Raw genomic sequence first — 19,127 nt, 5'->3', positions numbered from 1 at the left:
CACCTGCTTAATTTAAACAATTTCAAAAAAATTTCAGATTTTTCGTTTCAGATGAGAAACCATCTTCATTATTTGCCAAGAATTACGCTGTGTGCATGCATTGTGAAAACGGCTATTGTGAAGTGTTACCCTCTAACCATTATCATGTGTTGTTTGATGTGTCTGACGTTTCTACGGAAAAATTGATACGTAATAAGCTTTATGCAGTTCCCTGTTTGTACACAACCTTCAAAACTTTTTTTTCAAACGGAGCCACAGTGGAGGCAACTGGAGAGGTTATTAAAAAACTCAAACCAGCTGTGGAATACAACAGTTCAGCACCGCTTACAAAAGGAGACGCAACCGCAATTCAGAAGCGGTTACCCAACTTAAGCAATGTCCCGAGCAAAAATCACCGTCAAAATGGATTTGTTGCCTACAAATCTGTGGAAAATGCTGAGAAAATATTGAATCAGCAAATGCAAACTGACTGTTTATCAACTGAAACTCTAAAAAGATTTGAAAACCTTTTGTATGGTCATCATGCAGGTGCTTTCTGTCAAATAATGGATATTTTTGTGAGTGGTTATGGGAAATTAGATATTGATAATGATGTTTTGTGTGTACGCTTAGTTTTTGAAGAAAAAATAAAGTTTGGAAAAAAAATTTATTTCGATACAAAAGTTAGTAATGTTAGAGCATCATATGTAGCGCAAAACGTATCAAATCAACATCACTCATCTTTAGAAATTCTTTTTCATCAAAGAGGTAATGAGCAATATAAATGCAAAATAAGCCACACATTATTGAGTTTGGTTTTTGAATTGGTTGGTTTCTAAGCAATTCAAACACAGTTTGAATATTATCAGCAGAGGAAGCAAGTCTATTATGTAAATTTTTGTATGAAGCTAAGTTTTGTCCAAGTGGATCAGCAAAAATATATTTTCCATTTCTCCGACAAAAAAGTGTCCAATGTGTTCCAATTTACTGAGAGGTTGATACATTCACTATGATGAAACTGTTGTGAGATAGATTAACAGGGAAATTGTCAGCTGCGAATACACCTCGGAACTTGTATTTCAAAAGTTTACATGCTTGAACAAGGTTGTTTATTTCATTTTCATCCATCGGTTTGTGAGAATATGATTTTTTGAAACTCTTCGGGCAGAATCGATGAAGATAGTGCTTGCTTTTTCCCCAAAAATAAAAATTTCTATATTGTTGGGTAATGCTGCTGAAAATTTAAATTCAATTGAAATTGAACAATTTTTAAGTTCAAGATGAATAAAATCATGTCAAGCCTGCTGAGTGCTGGTGAGATCAAACACCATAATGAAATGGTTGGGGTATTCAGACAAACTAATTCCATGCCCATTATCGATATAGGCTAAATCTGACATTGTGTTGAAGTACAAGCGTTTTACGTCAGTTGTCATTATGGGGCTGTCAGCAACAGGGAGTCCATTTCGATAAATACAAATCTGCTCCGGATTAAATTTACGAAAGTGAAAAGGATTGAGTTGTTTGCTTCCTAAGAAGGCTTCATCTGTGTTAAGACAAATAGCAAGACGTCGAATGGGCTCCCTGCTAAATACATCTTCCTGTTTCCAACTTTGCAAACCAGTGGAAGCCAAAAACGTTTTAGTTATAGTTTCTAAGTAAGGATAGGACGCTGGACTTGATATTAAATTTTTTTCAATTGCAGAGACCACGTCATCGTTCAGCGTCATTTTTCTCACATACAAATTAGCTTCAATAATTTTAACCTTGTACGACTTTCCAGCATCGTCAGAAATTATTAGAAAATCATCAATTGATCGTCGAAACGAAATTCGTAGATTGACTCCACTCAAAAGATGACGATCGCATGTAAAAAAATCTACTGCCACTTTTCCATAAACTGTACATTCAGCAGATTGTCTAACCAAAGCTTTTCGTCTGTTAACTTCAGCTGTTGTTATCGCTCCAGGATTATCCTCGTACGAATAACCTTGGCAAGCCAACCAAGTAGCTTTTGCATCCTTGTTGTGAGAAAATTCAGTTTCAATGAAACTTTTGTGAGCATAATTTCCATTTGCATTTGAAATTTTTAATCCGTTGGCTGATACTGTGCAGTCGGAAAAGAGTGAATGTAAAACATTATTACAAAAGTAAGGAGCGTCTGTTTTGGTTACATCTGCTGCAGCTCCAGCATCATATTTTAAATCAGCTTCAGATGCCTGAACTATCTTGCATTTAATTTCAAGGAATTTTTTTGCAGATCAATAAAATTATTTCTGTCTCCAGCAACCTCAAACTCAAGCATGGGTCCATTAGGACTGTAAACTGGTCCTACTTTTTGACAAAAACTCCCATCAAAAGTTACAAGAAGCGCTGGTTTTTCAAATAAATCTAAGGAACTATGTGTTGCCTCTGTTGGTAACATGTTACCGATCATCTTTAACTTCGGCAAAGAAATCCGACCGACTTCTCTTTGGCTGTTTGTGTTTTGAAATGACCACCTTTCTTTTTTTGCTACCTTTTCTCGCTTTTGAACCTGAACGTTTGGATCGTCTGGGATTCATTCGTTTTTGTCTCATTCGCAGTGCCAATGAGCCTCCTGTTTTCTTTTTGAACGTATTTGATATCGTGTTTTTCAGCGCTTGTTTTGGTGATTTTTTTAACTGACAACGTCCATTAACTCTGGTACGCTCTGTAACAGAAGTTCTTTTCCAACACGTTTTGCTGCTGGTATAATAAATTTTCTTGCAAGAGGTAGAGCGATTCTTCCGATGCCACTTGCTAAAGCTCCAAAGCTGCTACATCTTTGTCTATATTGCCCCGAAAAATAAGGTAATGCAGATGCTTGATTGGTATAGTATGATTCCATTGCTTTTACTCACCAAATTTTTTGAATTGTAACGTCAGAATGACTTTACCGGTCCCTGAAAAGGGGATTAACTGACCTGCCTCGGTGGGTGCGTAGTTCTATAGAAATTGATTGAATCGTATTTGAAAGAAGGTTTTTGTAATCCAAATGCGAAAAAACTATTCTGTGTGTTGGTTCAAGCTCGCAGATGCTACCGTTTTTCAACCGTTGTTTTGAATCAATGACTCGTAATAAAGGTGCTTTCGCATCGCCCACGTATTGATACTCAATAATGTTTGTATAAATGAATATCAAGTGTTTCCCGGTGCACAGATCAGCTGGAAAGTCACCCATAAAAGCCTTGGTATCATCTTTTTTTTATCAGTTTATTTGCAGTTGTGTCCATTTTGTACCCAATGTGTGTTCCTCGTCCATCAGGGACACCCTTGAAACCAATAAAGCTAGGAATTTCATCGCTTGGAAACGTAATACCCTCGTATTTTCGAAAGACAATTTCAAATTTACCGGAACTTTTAATTTCTCTGAAAGAAAAATTTGGTAAACCAACAGTTCTTTTAATGGTAGCTAGCAACTGTGGCACAGTATCAAAAGTTCCTGGCATGAAAGCTAATCGCTCACCGTTGTATGGACGTGATATGACATTGGCTCCAGAGCTATTCCGTTGGTGATCTTCTAAACCACTTAAACTGTAAGAAGTTAGGACCCCGTTTGTGATGTGTTCTATTTTCGTTGGAAAAATAATTTCACTCAAATTTACTCTTCAGTCTCCCGACAGTTGTATTTCATCATTGAAAAAGTTTCTGAATGAAGCCAATGTGTTTTGATCAAAGATCTCCATCGAAGCGGAGGAGATTACATGTACCGTATATTCATCTTCAAAACGTTTACTTGCCATTTTGCAAAAGTGATTCTCGTACTAATTGGAGTTCGGGTTGATAGAATTTACCCTGAACAATTTCTTTATCGGTATCAATAAGAGAGTACGTTGGAGGGTTCAATGTTGGGATGGACGAAATCTGAAAAATCTCGTCTGTAAAAGACTGTTTTTAACCCTTTCCAAACGTCTCCTGTTTTTTCAGTATTCGCACAAGATAACCTACAAAAAATTTTGGTTTTTGAGAAAATGTATTCGCAATCATTGATACAAGCCGCGGAACGTCTTTTTTTGTGACTTTGTTTGGAGCAATTTTGATTGTTCGATTAACTCTTTATCTAGATATGAATAGGTCCACTTTTCTTCTAAGTATCTGTATATTATATTTTTGAGGGAACGTAAATTTCTTTCAGCAAAAGCAGACTTTTTCTAACTGAACGTACTGTATAAATGAATTCCGCGTTTGTTGCAAAAGTCTTTGAAAGCACCGAGGAACTCTGTGCCATCATCGAACCAAACTTTTTTAGGTTGCTTATGTTTGATCATCTTTTTGAAAGCCTCTGCAGTTTTTATAGCATATTTTGTTTTTAGTGGTTCAACCCTTAGATATCTTGAGAGACAGTCAACTGCAACAAGAAGGTATTTTACACCACGGTTGTACTTCGCAGTTTTATCAACAAGTGCTAGATCTACGGACCAGATCTCATTTAGGTCGTTAACAATTACTTTAAGCCTTGGAAATCAGAGGCGATGTGAACGATATTTGGTGAAAGATGGTTTTGTTTCCAAATACATTTTTACTTTTTTTATTGATAATTTACTCAAATTTTACAGTCTTTTTGCGTTTCCAAATGACGCAGGTCCTTCTAAATAGAGGTTGTCAAGTTTCTTCACATCATCTATAGGAAGCCCAGTCTTTTCTACTCGTGTCTTCGTCTGTCTTCTTTTTGCTCTCTTCGACTTTTGGCTTTGCACTTTTTTCTTTTGTTTCAGATCTTCCTCTTGGTTGTTTTTGTTGCTGCTGCTGTTTCTTTTGTTTTCGAGTCGGTTGCTCGTCCTCTTCTTCGCTGTAAAACTCATCGAGAACTTTTTTTGCATGAGTATTGTAAACCAAATGGGCTGCTATATCAAGGTCACTCAATTTTTTTGAATACTTTTGCGCGTCAATTTTTTTGGTAGGTTGTTGTAAATTGTACAAGAAATTTGTCACCTTCACTCCTTGAGGTTCATCTTCAATATGGAGGACGTTATTCTCTTCACTAATAGAAACAGTATCGGAATCAAAAAATTTTTTCAGGATAATTGCAGCTCTTTTTGTTTTATTTTCATCGATTTATTTTAATTCTAGCATTATTGAGTCAAACGCGGAATCCTTCCGTTTTTTCACTACGGGTTCGATTTCACTGTCATCACTAACAAATAATTCTGATTTTACGTCATCTGGATTACTTGTTCCATCACCGGTACTCTTCGTTCTCGTAATCAATCTATCAGTGCTTGTGTCAGCATCTTTTAATTTTTTTCCACTGCTTTGATCAAAATTTGGATTGGATCTTTGTAGGAGTGATAACTGAGTGGTTTTTTGTTGATATATTGGATTATCAAAAATTTCTTCCTTGGTTGGATTTTTTGATATGAACATTCTCTTGGGGATCAAAACAAATTCTTCTGCATGTATTATTTGACTTTCAAGTAAAGATAGCACGAGAATCCTATTGCCTTGATAAAATCTGGTTTTTTCGCTAAAATAAATCGCTTTTTCTTCAGACTTGTTTCCTTTGATAGTAACTGCTGAAATGAATCCTCTTGATTTTTAAGTAACTGCTTTTTGACTGGAACATTGCCATTGATTACATTGAGCAAACATTCACATAGAAAGTTTATAAAACTATTTGGTTCTTCTTTGACGAACTTTCTGAAATTACTCTCAGACAACTCGAGCATTTGCTTTAGCATACATAACTCTTTCTCTCTCATCTGTCAAGTTAGTTATAACTGCTTTGGAGGAAGGTAGATAAAAAATTGTTGGACCTATTTTTACAATATTTGAACAATAACGCAAAGTGTCTGAAGTTTACGGATCCAAGTCGATGAGTAAGTGTCCAAAGTGTAATTTTGTTGCTAATTCGTAGCTTTCTTTTAAAAAACTTGTGTTGTTTAACTGTTTGCCAATATAGGTAATCTGCTGTATGTCTCTAGGTGATTTGAACAAAATGATGTGGGTTGTGTTCAGATCAATTGTTCTTGACCATTTACTCTGTTGGAATAAGTTATGCTTAACGTAAATGACGCTAATATTTCTATGACGTCCAGCAGTTGCGAGTTTCGAAAATTCTTTGTCATTGAAAATTTCCTCGCAAGAATCGTCAAAAACAAGCAGGCAGTTTTCCAGCTGTGAAATGAAATCAAATCCAGAAAACTTTGTGAAAAAAATGTTCAAGTTACGCTCTATAGAGCTGAACTTTGGTTGCTCGTGTTGATAAAAGTAGTAAATAGATATAAATTTTGGATAAAAGGTGTTTCTCAGTAACATTTGAAATATGAGCTCAGTTTTACCACAGCATGACGGCCCACAAACAGCCATGATTAGTCTATCGCTTGTTGAAATTATCTTGTTCATAGCTTCGGATTAGGAAGCGCGTAGCCAACTGTGCATGAAAGCAATGAAAACCAAAATGTTGACTCTTCACAATCAAGATGAAAAAACACAAGTTTGATCAAAGACACGCAAATAAGAAACAGTATTATTACGATTTGAGTAAAATACACTACTTCTGATCGTGGTAGACTAGAGTTACAAAATTTCCATGAGCGTCTCTCTTGATTTTCTTCATTGAAATCTAAATCATTCAAACCTATTCCAGCAGGCAAATCTATCTGGTCTTCTTTATCACTCATTTTAAAAGACGTTTTGATCAAAAATGAATTAAAATATCAGTTTTTGTGTTAGCTCATTATTTTGTTAGTACCTCTCTCAACCATAAAAAATTCATATGTAGTATATCTAGAGTCTTTGTCTTCCTTCTTGTAAGTCACTTTGTAGTTCGATTGCATGCCATAATCCTTTGCATAGTATACAATTGACACATTTCCTTTGCTGACAAACTGCTTTATTTCATCAGGGAGACTTTCGTCGTCCAGGGTCACTTGAACCGGTGCTGACGACTTGTGAATAGGTAAAGGGGTTAGTTTCAGTCTTTTCATTTTCTCTTGTAAAGACATGGTACATTTGAAAATATTCGAGCAGTGAAAGATATTTCTTCAGCGTCTCAACCTCAGCTATATTGCAAAGAATTTGTTGTTTCCTCAGAATAGATTGCCCCCGTGATTCTACTTTTTCCTCTCTGACCAAAGATAGAGTTATTTGATTATCATTCGTTTTGCAACTGCATACTGTCAAACTTGGAGATAAATTCACTTGAAGAACTGAAGGAGCTACCTTCTCCACTCGACGGCTCATTGGTGGGCAGTGTTAGCCAATAGAAATACAATTGTGCTTTTCTTTTAGCACAATGTTTTTTCTTTTGTTTCTCGGGTAAGTTGAAAGAGTGCAAAGCACAAGTAAATTGTTTAATCGGATGAGAAATTTCTCCAACTTTTGGGCAAAAAAGAGTGTCCAAATCTACAACTTCCTTCTGCAATAGAGTTTGCAGTGATTCCGATTTCTCTTTTCCTTTTGCAGATGTAAAACTTTCCGGATGTAAAACGAAGTTTAATTGCGACAAAGATTTGGGATAGAAACTAGTAAGGATAACTGACAGTGCTCCAAGATAAACCGTGTAAGAACCTACTAACCCACTGATGAGATTTCCTCTCACTAGTGGAAAGAGAATTGTATGGCAGTGGTGGAAGAAATAAGATTGTGTCTGAATAATTGTTTGAGCAAATTGACAACTCTTTAACTATAAAACCGGACTTTTTTTGACGAAAACCTTCAAAATCTAAGACAACAACTTCAGAATTCAACATTCCAGCAAATTAAACAAATTCCTTTTGAATGTTTTCACGAAAAGGCAAAACGTTAGACCGATGATTATTGAAATACTGCCAGTAAGCATTCTATAAGTATATTTTTAGTAATGAGTATTAAATATATGTATTTATGTACATCAATGTTTTGCATGGTAAGTATTGGGGCAGAAAAACGTTTCCAGTCTCGTTCGCCGTCTGGCGTCTCCTATATGCTAGAGTGGTGCTGCTAAGTTTGTTTTTTTTTTACTGCAAGCAGGCCAGTTGTGGGTTTTGTGAACTTTTAATTCAAAGCTTTTCAAGGTTTTTCAAAGCTTTGTTTGAGTGCGTGGTTTCGTGGCAAAACCCACTGATTCTAGCTAAGGTCGATTTTGACTTATTTCTCACTGTAATCAACTAACTGGATAGTAGAGTGGTTGTATTATCAACTTAATTCATCGAAATTTTACTGCATGAATGATTTTTAATTGTTCCGACCCCCACTTTAGTGGGGAGGGAGGAACTATATACTCAAATGGGTTTTTTTGTTCCGTCATTTTTGGCCGATCGATATAATCATCGTAGAGAATTGTAAGTGGTATCATTAGAAAGCCAGTCAAGCGTAGAATAAGAATTAAAAAGATTTTTTCATTTTTCGTTTTTTATAGGGAGTTATCGAGCTTCAAAGTTTTGTGAATAATTGCTGTTTTTATTCACATTTTCAGTATTTTTGACCAAATTTTTGTCAATTTTGCTTAAAAAAATGTAAAAATTGTAAACCTTACTGCTTTTTATTTCATCTCTAAAGATAACAGAGGGTTGCTGAGTTGTTCGGTCCGAGTTTTTTGGCTAGAATTTATGCTGAATTTTTCAAAAGTTAGACTTTTTCGAGAAAAATAGGACTACGTTTGCTTTTTTAGACCACTTGCTTTAAATTGGCTGGAATTAGACGCCCTAAATCTGCGGTTAAAATTTTTTCAGGCTAATAAAGGAGCTAGTTATAGTCCCGCTGGCTTTATGAGTCTTCTGGATCATAATATTGCAAGCTTTTTGCAAATTTAAACTCGATAATTACAAAAAAAGCATAATTTTTTTGACAAATGTAAATGTTGTTTAAAAATTGTTCCATTTCGCAATCAATTGAACAATTGAATGTTATGTTAGACGCGCAGCATTATTTGGGCTGATCTTGATCTCACCGTGGATCCTTACGATAAAAAATTTTTCAGATTGAAATGGGGCGCGAGCTTTTTTTTCAAACCATTTCCGCTATGTAAATGTTTTTATGTAAATTACTGACAAAAATCTCAAATCAAGGCTCAATTAATGACAGATACTATTTGCAAAAAAGATTTTCAAAGAAATTATATTATGGTTTAAGAGTTAAGTTCATGGTTTTTATGGCTTTGACCAATTGTTTTCATACAAATTTTGACTTATTGAGTTTTGCTTTCATTTGTTATACTTTTTGTAGCCCAACGACTTAGTGTCCCCAATCAAAGGTGCAGTTAATTTTTTAGGAGTTAGAGATGAATCTAGACAAGTCTTTTAGTTGTTATCTAATGTCTCTTATGACTTTGAATGTATTTGTTTTAATAAAAGATGGGTGAATTTTTCAACTTTACCACTATTTTATATTATTTCTCTCAACTTCGGGCGCAGCCTAAGTAAAAACAGACAAATACCAATTCTGTGTGAGTAATATTTTATTGTTGGAAACGGTTGTATACTCAACTTATGTTTTCCTCGCTTTGATACTACGCGTTTTCAAATAATTTTTTTTTCATTTTCATTTTTGAGCATAATTGCATTTTCGTTTACTTCTCGAATTATCACATTGTTGGCAAATCTAATTAAAAGAAAGCATAGAAAAAAATTTGAACAGCGTTGGAAAATGCGTATCTGCATATATTAGTTGCTTTTGTTGATTAGTTTATGCTTTTTGTGCGACCAAGTTATCTCTCAAAATTTTGTGGATTTCTTGTTGTTTTTCTATTTTCGTCTTTCCTTTTGCTGTTGTCCGCCATATATCAGATAAAGTTAGGTTAGGTTGCAATTGCTTCTCCAGGACGTATAGTTCCACTTAGATAATGATTTCAGTTTATAGCTGTTTGTTTTCATGATTTTCAAATTAAATTTTTTAAAACAGTTTTCTTCAACTGTCTCTTTTTGCTTTCAATTTGATCACCATGTAACTCAACCTAACTGATTATATGTCTCAATTACTTTTGATGAATCATCCACTATTATTGCGCTTTGCTATACTATGTGGCTGATTGCTTCGACCATTTATTTTCAAAAAAAAGGTTTCGAGAATTATATACTGTTCAATTTTCGGGTTTCTTTTGTTGTCGTGTCTACGTTGTCCTTTTATAGGGAAGGCTCGTTGATGTTAGGATGAGGAGAATAGGATGATTTACAGTTTTTGCGGGTAAGATCTTATAAATGTAGTGCCTTGTATATTGTGATGTCGTAAAATTTTTTGAAGTTTTGGCTTCTTTGTGTCTTTGTTATGTATTTGTTATTTTGTGGGGCCGTGGAGTGGTCTCATTATTAAAAAGCCCAAATTGTTTCCTGAGGTGTTGCAATTTAATCGATCGCTTTTTGTTGAAATCCTAAATCTGTCATGACTTTGGAAATATTTGTTTCCAAAACATATTTGGTTTTTGAGCTTTGTCTTTTTTAAAATAGTTTTTTGGTCAAATTGTAGTTCAGTCTTTGTAAACACGGGTCACAACCCGTTTGCAGTGAGCTATAAATTAACCCATGTAATAGTTTTAGCTTCGAACTTTTGTTCCTCGGCTTTTTTACTTCTTTTACTACGAGACTTCATAATGTTTGAGGTTTGTAGATATTTGTACATTTTAGAGGATTTTTGTTTTCTTTTTGGTTTATTACAATAATCGTCAGTTCCATTGGCTTTAAAATTTTGCGCAATTGAAGATTGGTTTCTGGTATGTCTCAATTGCTTCCTATGGAGCTTCTTAAAAGAAATTTTCAGTGATTTTAGGTGATATCTAATGACATTAATAACTGTGAAGTTGATTGTTCTCAAAAATATAAACTTATTTTTTTTAACTTTGCACCTTTTTGCTATTTTTTCACTTTTTCGTCGACCTGGTAACCAGTCGCATTGAGAACTGGTCCCATTTTGTTCTAATGAATTATAGGTTAAACTGTTTTGTTTGGATTTTATCTGACGCGAATTCAATTTTGTTCTGATTTTTTTAATTGCAGACATCGAGTTGTGGTCGTAAATGATGTTTGGTTTTGATTTTTTATAATGGTTCTTTTTAGTAGTTCTATTATCATAAACTGTCATCGTCCCTCAGGCGTGGCTTTATTATATTCCATTGGTTGTTTATTGAACGATATCTATGTTTTTGATCTCTTCATCATTTGGTAGCCAATTACGTTAAGAATGTGGATGAGCGGGGTCGAAACATTATGTGCGATCGCACATTACCGAGCTTGCTTAATTTCTTTATTTAGCAGCCATTAAAAAAGCTGATAAAATACTTTTCTTATATGCTAAGCAGAATTTATTTCCAGAAATTAAAACAAACTTTTCCCGATTTACATTATATGGTATGATGTGCATGACAGGTTTTTTCAGGAAAAGGTTTTTTCAGGACAGTTTTTTTCAAGAAAAGGTTTTTTCAGTAAAAGGTATCGGAGAACTGCGGTCAAAGATTTATATATCTTTTTGAGTGCTCTAATATAGCGTTTTTTTGTGAGGCTAGTGTAGCAGTGTAGCAGTCCTCCTCTTCAAGTAGTTTTATAGCTTCAGAATTAAGTTTTCTGTTCTCTTCAATGAAATTGAACTGTAAATAGACAAAAATAACAATAGTTTAAAGAGACAAAGATTTATCAATCCATCATTGTCTTTCCATCATAAAAAAAAACTTACTAAAGGAATGTTTTTATTGTGTACAGAAAGCCTCTTTAACTTCAGTTTGATTGTTTCAATTGAATGGCAAAAAAGTAATGAAATGAGAAAATACTACGAAATAAGTGAGAAGCTATTAATGTGTTCCAGTCCTTCAAGTGGTGATAGTGTTGATGAGTTTCTGCTACTGGTGTTGCAGTATTCTAACTGTCCTGTCCTGGTACAGACTTGTTCACACCAGTTTCTACCTCGACTTCCTCGAGGGTGTGGATGTGGAGTTATCTTGCTCCTTATCTCTAGTGTCAGGTACGTAAAATTAATAGCTGAAATTAGTCAGTTAGACATATAATGAGGATGCGTTGCATATTTTTCAGTCTTGAAGGACTAATGCGCTGGTCTTGAAGCAGCACTAATATTTTGAGCGATATTTTATCTGAGAACAGATCAACTCTACAGATGTAAAATATTTGCATAATAGAATATTGCAAATATTTTACATCGATGTGAACAAATTCTGTTTTCAATTCAATAAAATGTGTCATTCATCATTGCTGAAAGATTAAAATTGGTACCATCTAAGATACTATAAGACGAATCATCTGCAAGTCGTTCATAGGCACAACTAAATGTTAACATTATCTTGGAATAGGAGGAGAAATTAAGTGGTCTTTGACATTGAGCAAAAAAATCAAATTGATGAGAAGAAAAAAATGATCATCTCAAGTTGAGGGCTCTGGCCCTGCTTTCCCCTGCTTTTTTGCCCACCACCCTACAAACATTTTGTGTGCCTTATTTTAAACCATTTTTTTTGTTTCCGCTATTACACCTGTAATCAAGTGATGGACTTTGAGACAATGAAAACACAGCCAAAGATTTTGCAAACCTAAAAACACTGATTTGTATCGTATTATGAAAACACTTTCCTGCAAGTTCTTCAAAGACACAACTGTCAACTAACCTTTGGATTAGGAAGTTTTTTTGTAAGAAATGGGTTTTAAAATTGGTACTCTGATTAATTGCTTTCAGACAAATTTTGAAATTGTAAATAAAAATGTTTTTATGTAAACTTTTATTACTTTTCGAGTTGCTTTACGTAGTTGACTCAATGCGTTTGACTCAATGTTAGTTGTCTCGTTTTGCGTGATCTATTTTTTTTCTTATTTTCAATTTTAAGTGGCCGAAATCAATTGGTGGCAGTCAAATACAACCAATTAAATGGAAAAAAATGCTGAAATTGGTGTCAGTTTTGAAGAGCAAAACTTATTGGCGGTAAATAATAATCTCTAATGTAATTAATCATTTAAAGATCTTTAGTGAATTAACTTTTCAGAATTCCCGACTGAAGCTAGCTCTTGTAAACTAGAGATCCCACTAATAATCGTTCGAGAGCAGTTTTTGGATATTTGTCAGATATGTTCATAAAAATCAAATTGTAAATGGCTGAATTTGCGTATGCTTACCTTTTCTAAAACCAAAGTTTTTTAAGTTTATTTCTCAAGTCAGTTACCAATCTTTGCATTGCCACATCCATTGAATTTCGGTTTTGGCAAAAATTTTGACTCTATTTAATGGTTTCAGGCTCTCTAACGTTTTTTTTTTTTGGTTTTTGACGATGTTATTTTAAAAAAAATTAAGTAGTTTGTTGCCTAGAAATTTCGTTACATAACTGTTAATTTCATAGGTGATATATGCTTTCTATTGGAGAATAATTTGATAGCTGTTAAACAAATTCAAATTTCAGTTACATATCGCAATAATTTTCATGCATTTTTTTTCAAAGACATTAATGAAGCTCAATACTTGCCAAATGTCACGTGTTGTCTCTTTAATTTGTATCTCGTTTGTTTGTTTTTTGAAAAGTTGGCATTTTCTCTCTATAGTGCCGCAATCTGAAGATCTATTGATGATGTTGCTATTAGAACGGATAGTTTGACATCTGTTTTTCCCCAAATAAAATTGTTTTAAACCAGTGTTCCATCCCTTAGCTCCATATTTTTATTTTGTCAATCTTTGGGAAGAATTTTCAACCATTACATCTTTGAGGCAACTTAGAAAACTAGTAGCCATTTGTAATTAATCAGACTAAAATATTTTACTGAAAATCAATTTTGATTGGAGGATAAAATTTTTTTTTGATTGAGCAAAGTAATAGTGAATTATAATAAATAAAATACCAATGAAAAAATTCCCAGCTTTTTCCGCATTTAAGCCATTTCTCGCTAAAACGCTTATTGGTCAATTTCTTCAAGTTGTCTCAAAATTCAACCGTTGAGGACAATTCTTAAAAAATACAGTTGTTCGAAAATACACTCCTAGAGCAATAAATGGACTTTTTTCTTATATAGAACATAGCAAAAAATGATTATTTTTGTTGAAAAATCACCTCGATTATACTTTTGATATTCCCTAAAATTTAGATTAAATTAATGCTTAAGGCTCTCACAGTTGAAAAAAAAATCAATTTAAAAGCAGAATAAAGTTGATTTTTTTCAACATTTGTTGCTTTTTCCCCAGACGCTTAATATTTTCTAAAAAATAACATGTAATTACTTTCACAGATGACAGAAGAACATTAGAATTTTCATCTTTCTCTGCGTAACATATGTTGTTGTCATTGTTTGAAAATTGATTTTAATCATATCTTAGATGAAACCACAAAAAGGTAAATTGCGTAAAAAAACTTTTTTCCTGTTGTTTCAATTGCCTGTTTATTTTTTCACAGTAGAAAAAATAGCATTACACTCAATGTTGAAAAATTGTTTATCACTGTTTTTGGTGCAGAAATAGCAGAAATAGTCAACTTTTGATAGTTTGATGAAATTGTTCCTTTTTATCATTCTAGTAAGCACGAGAGATGCTTCTACTTTGGCGATTGCCACCATATCTAATTTTCACTGTAATCTGTGTGAAAACTTTTTGAATATACAATAGCTATTTTTTCAATTGAACCTTTCAGAGTCACGTTCTGTGTTCATCCAGCTATAATTTTTGGACTATTCCAAGTCACTGATAAAAGCGCCCCTCGTTTGAAAGTAATATAACGCGTTATGAAGAGGACCCAGCGTTCCTTGGAATCTGCAAATCGTCGTTACGATCAATTTCTGACATTTTAAAAAATCCTTTGCTTCAATTTTCTTTTAGTTAATTATCAATTAATTTTTCGCACTATAAGGTATCATCTATACTGCCAATAAATACCAATTATTTCTGCCATTTCTTTCAAATTGAAATGACGTTTCTGAAAGAAATGTACCATTAATAGAAGATACTCTTTAAAAGAAAACTCCCGTAGAAAACGCTGACAAAATATAGTAAGAAACTTCATCTCTATTTTCCACGCGAACCCTTTTTGCAGTTTAAATTTTCGACATTTACGCTTAAAACGAAAATTAATTAATCAATCTATAATATAAAAATGCTAACGAAAATCGCATAAGAGAATTCGCATAATTCTAATAAAACAGTGCTTCGTGGAAAACCCGTGAGAAAAGCTCGGGTAAAAAAATACCCGGGCAGAGATCTGCAACGAAACGAACCACATCCTCTCCAAGCATGGCGCTGCATAGGTGTAACTAAATCAGCAGGGTCAAATTTTACCGTGCGCTTAACTAAGATCCGCGGCGCTCCCTGGTCGAGATGTCCAGACCGACTAGACCTCTGATCAGATCAAGTTCGAGCTCTCGAATTACATGATCTACGAAAGTCATCGAGCGCACTGGACTTTTTATTATAGACAATGGTTTGTAACGTGTCTGATTAGAGGTGGATTCAAGCGTACACTATTCTGATAAAAGATTTCAAGCGCATTGGCGTCTGATCAGAAACTGTTTCTAGAGATTTTTTTCTGGCACTGTCAATGGGGAAACAATACAACAGCGTTATGATCAGAGACTCATCTATAGTCTGATGGTCGTGATCAGAACCAAGGTGTCCAGCTGGTGTCCGCCAAAAAATCACTGAAAATGTAAGAATTTCGGTGAATGCGGTAAAGAAAACTTGTAAGGATTTGGGTTATATGTCCAATATGCTCAAGGTAATCGAATTCCACGAGACCCGAAATTCTCATTTACTTGTACCTCTTCAGCGTTAAAATGTTCCAGAATGTTCTCATTGTTTAGGATTAACGGGAGCTGCTTCATCTGCACTGATGTTTTTCTTCGCAGTGAAGCCACTGAGAGTGAGAAGAAGCCCAGAGGCAACAGACAGACTTCAGACCATAACTATTGTACTCATGTTCTCCATCGGAATATCCCTCTGTGCCCTCATATTCTGTGCCAAGTTAGAAGACTCTGATTGTACAATGTGAACAGTTTCTTACCTCTTTACATAGTTTATTAAGTTAAAATTTAAATTAATATTAAATTCAAATATATTTAAATTTATTTAAATATATTTAAATATATTTAAATTAATATTAAAGCGTTAAGTCTTTAATTTGACAACAGCAGACAAAAATTGTAGAACGTGCGAAAAATACTAAAATTACTTCGCAGACTGAAAACACAGAATTGAAATGTCTACCGTTGCAAAATTGCATTTAATCAACTCTCGTTGCGAAAGCAACAGTTGCATAACTTACCAATTAAATAACCAACTACTCGTACCAACTTAAAAAGTGGCCGCAACATTCAAGTTCGGGCTTCAAGATGAAGTGAAAAACGCTTTAAGCGTAAAAGAGTTATTGTTTCAACATTTTCAAAGAAAATAGTGAAGTATAAATAGAGTTGTCTTAATTCAGTAAAATTCAGCAATAATTTCCCACATTTTAGAAAGCTAAGACCGGTACTGCTAGAAACCTAACTAAACGTAGAATTCGATTTCCAAAAACTCCAGAATGATTGACATTTTCACCCAACTGACCCCAAACCAGATATTTTTTGTCCAAATTTGTCACTTCTGTCAGGATCGCCGGTAGACGCCGTTATTTTATCAGCCGGCTATTATCACGGCATTAATTTTTACAACTTTTTTTCGGGCGCCGTCTTTCTTTACAATCGAAGATTTTTTTTCGTATTACAGTTCTGCCTTTATTTTCGAATATTTTATTGCACAGTTTTTCGATGAGTTTTTGCTTTCGAAAAAAGATAAACAGATAAAGCCCGAGGAACATGAAGTTGCATTAGAAGCCATTACCTGATTTTAATAGATTTTTGAAAGATAGTGTGTAAAAGTTAATGGTTGGCCTAAATTCATGGACGAAGTCGTTTTTGAGCCTCAGAGTTCTACATTTTCTCTTTATTTTGCCAAATTTCTTGAGTTTGTTAATAGCCGCCCTCATCTTCTCAGCCGGCTATTATAGCGCTCCTATTTTTACAATTCAAAGAATTTGAATTGTATTGGGGCGCTGTCTTTTTTTTTAAGATCTGTTCACACATTTTCATGATTTTTGAAGTCAAATTGGAGTAGTGATTTTGGTCACGCCGAAACAGGAAATGGAGCGAAAAAGCGAGTGGTTTTGCGGCGTGAATTTTTTTTCGCTCTAATTTTAAAGTAGAGTGCGAAAATAGTGTTTGAACAAAAATTCGGTTTCTCGGTAGTGGTTTTTTGTTCACATGCGGCAATTTCACTCTGATTTTTACTGTTTTTCGATTTTTTGGATCGGATTTTTTTCTAAATGGTTTTCCCAATCCATTCACAGCTCATTAGAGGCCTAGTTTTTTGTTTGAATTAAATTTTCATTTCTCGCTAGTGGTTTTTTTGTTCACATGCGGCATTTTGACATTGATTTTTTGTTTTTTTTTCTTATTTTCTGATCTGATATTTTAAAATGGTTTTCTCAATTCACTCATAGTCCATTCTAGGTCTAGTTTCGCTGTTTAGTCAATGAAAATTCTTTGAATTGTACGTCAGGACTTGTCCTGCTATGTTTTTTACTTCGTCGAATAAAAAGTTTCGCTTTACTTCATTTTGCCGCTTTTTCAACATTTTGCGTGATATCTTTTTGACTTCTCTAGGCTAGTTTCTCTCTTCTCTCATTCTGCTTAAAGTGAATTTGAACATCAGTTGCTCAGCAAAGCAATTCAAAATGAACAGTGTCAGTATAAAAAATTGAAGTCAGAAATAGAAACGGGATAAACTCATAAACCCCATTTTTAGATGCCCGGTACTTGAACTCTGTTCTCATTACTTTTAGTTACTATCTATAGTGCTTAATGGTATTGATACTAGACCCTGTAGCCTCTCACTGAGAGACAGAAGTATGTTCAACTACGAAATGCCATCAAAATAAATCGGACTTAAAAAAAATATTTTTGTACAAAAATCTTTTCTTTTTCAATATCGTCTATTCTTTCAATCCCAATCATGCCTATTGGAATCAACGGCGGCTATATTCCGGCAATCTCTCGGGTATGTTTTTTTATTAGGCTAAAATTTTTAATGAAATCAAATTTTATAACTCTTATAGTTAGTTACTATTAATTGTCAGATAATCTCTCGACTTTTTAAAAGCAATAAATTTTCTAGCGCAGAATTGTCAATTATTCTGTTTTCCTGGAACAAATGGAATCCGAAAAAGAGGATATCTTGTAACTTTTTGAAAAAGTAAAAATTTGGATAAAAGCAAAAATGTGGAAAAAAGTAAAAACGGGTTCCATTTACTAGATTGTAATCCTGTTAAAGAATTTTAATGACGAGCTGTTTAGGGGTCTAGGAAATAAACCCTCACGGAAAAAAACCCACTGAAATAAACCCCAAGGACAAAACGCCCATGTTATCATTTAAAGAAAGACAATGAGATTGAAATTAAAACCATCAAAACAAAAACATACACGCACGCCTAAAAATATTAACGTGATTTTTCATATTCTGCATTACGTATTCGCGCTTTAAATTTATAAATTTTTTATTTCAGTGTCACCAATGGGATATGATTCAGTCGGTTTTCTTTCAAAAGATTTCATTCTCAGGCCTCTATAGAAGATGACGTTCATACTCAAAATATGGGGGGTAAAAGAAATGGGGGCCCTAGAAACCTACCCTTGACTAAAAAAATCACTCAAAATAGTACCGTCTAAACCACATTTTTAATATTTCACATTTGTGCCTTCTATGGGCAGTCAAAAAGGGACAGTGCAAGAGTTTACCGTGGCACAACAAAAAAAGGGGCGAAGCAGGTAGTTAAAGAAAGTGAGAATCGTGGCAGAATAAAACGAATTGTTTGTGCTGCACACGAATTTGCGAGAAATTGCTTCAAACATTTCATTTGGAGAAGCTATGTCAAGCTTTTGCTTTTTATCTGTGTAATTGTGTTAGTATATAATTCATTTAATTTAATTTGATTGAATTTACATCTAGACAGTTAAGTAGAGGTTTTTTACCTGGGGTTTTTCCTTGGGGGTCTCTTTCCATGGGGTTTTCTTCCTATCTAATTTTGGGCCGTTTTTTTCCGTGCGTTTTTTCCCGAAACTGGCTGTTAAGTATTTTAATTAAATTGATTTGTTGTAAACTGATCAGATTTTTTTAACGGATTTACCTCGATGCTTGTTACATTTATGCCTACATGAGTGCTGCTGCCAGACAACTTTTATGTTTTGAAAGAGAATTTTTAACTTTAGAAATTAAGAGGT

The 19,127-nt window shown here is 34.1% G+C and overlaps 1 protein-coding gene across 2 annotated transcripts in view; it reads left to right on the top strand.

The window, feature by feature from the left end:
* Positions 1–19,127, top strand: part of LOC142351496 (uncharacterized) — a 95,821-nt gene that overhangs the window by 14,728 nt on the left and 61,966 nt on the right. For both annotated transcript variants that reach the window (XM_075403542.1, XM_075403543.1), the window contains exons 4-5: positions 11,710–11,865; positions 15,678–15,837. In XM_075403542.1, coding sequence (XP_075259657.1) covers positions 11,710–11,865; positions 15,678–15,837 — 316 coding nt within the window. The remainder of the gene's footprint in view (positions 1–11,709; positions 11,866–15,677; positions 15,838–19,127) is intronic.

The sequence above is a fragment of the Convolutriloba macropyga genome, chromosome 13 (genome assembly GCF_964194025.1).
Source record: "Convolutriloba macropyga chromosome 13, txConMacr16.3, whole genome shotgun sequence".
In the NCBI taxonomy this organism is placed as follows: Eukaryota; Metazoa; Xenacoelomorpha; order Acoela; family Convolutidae; genus Convolutriloba; species Convolutriloba macropyga.
Note: the sequence above shows the minus strand (reverse complement) of the source record. Positions and strands in the feature narration are given on the sequence as shown.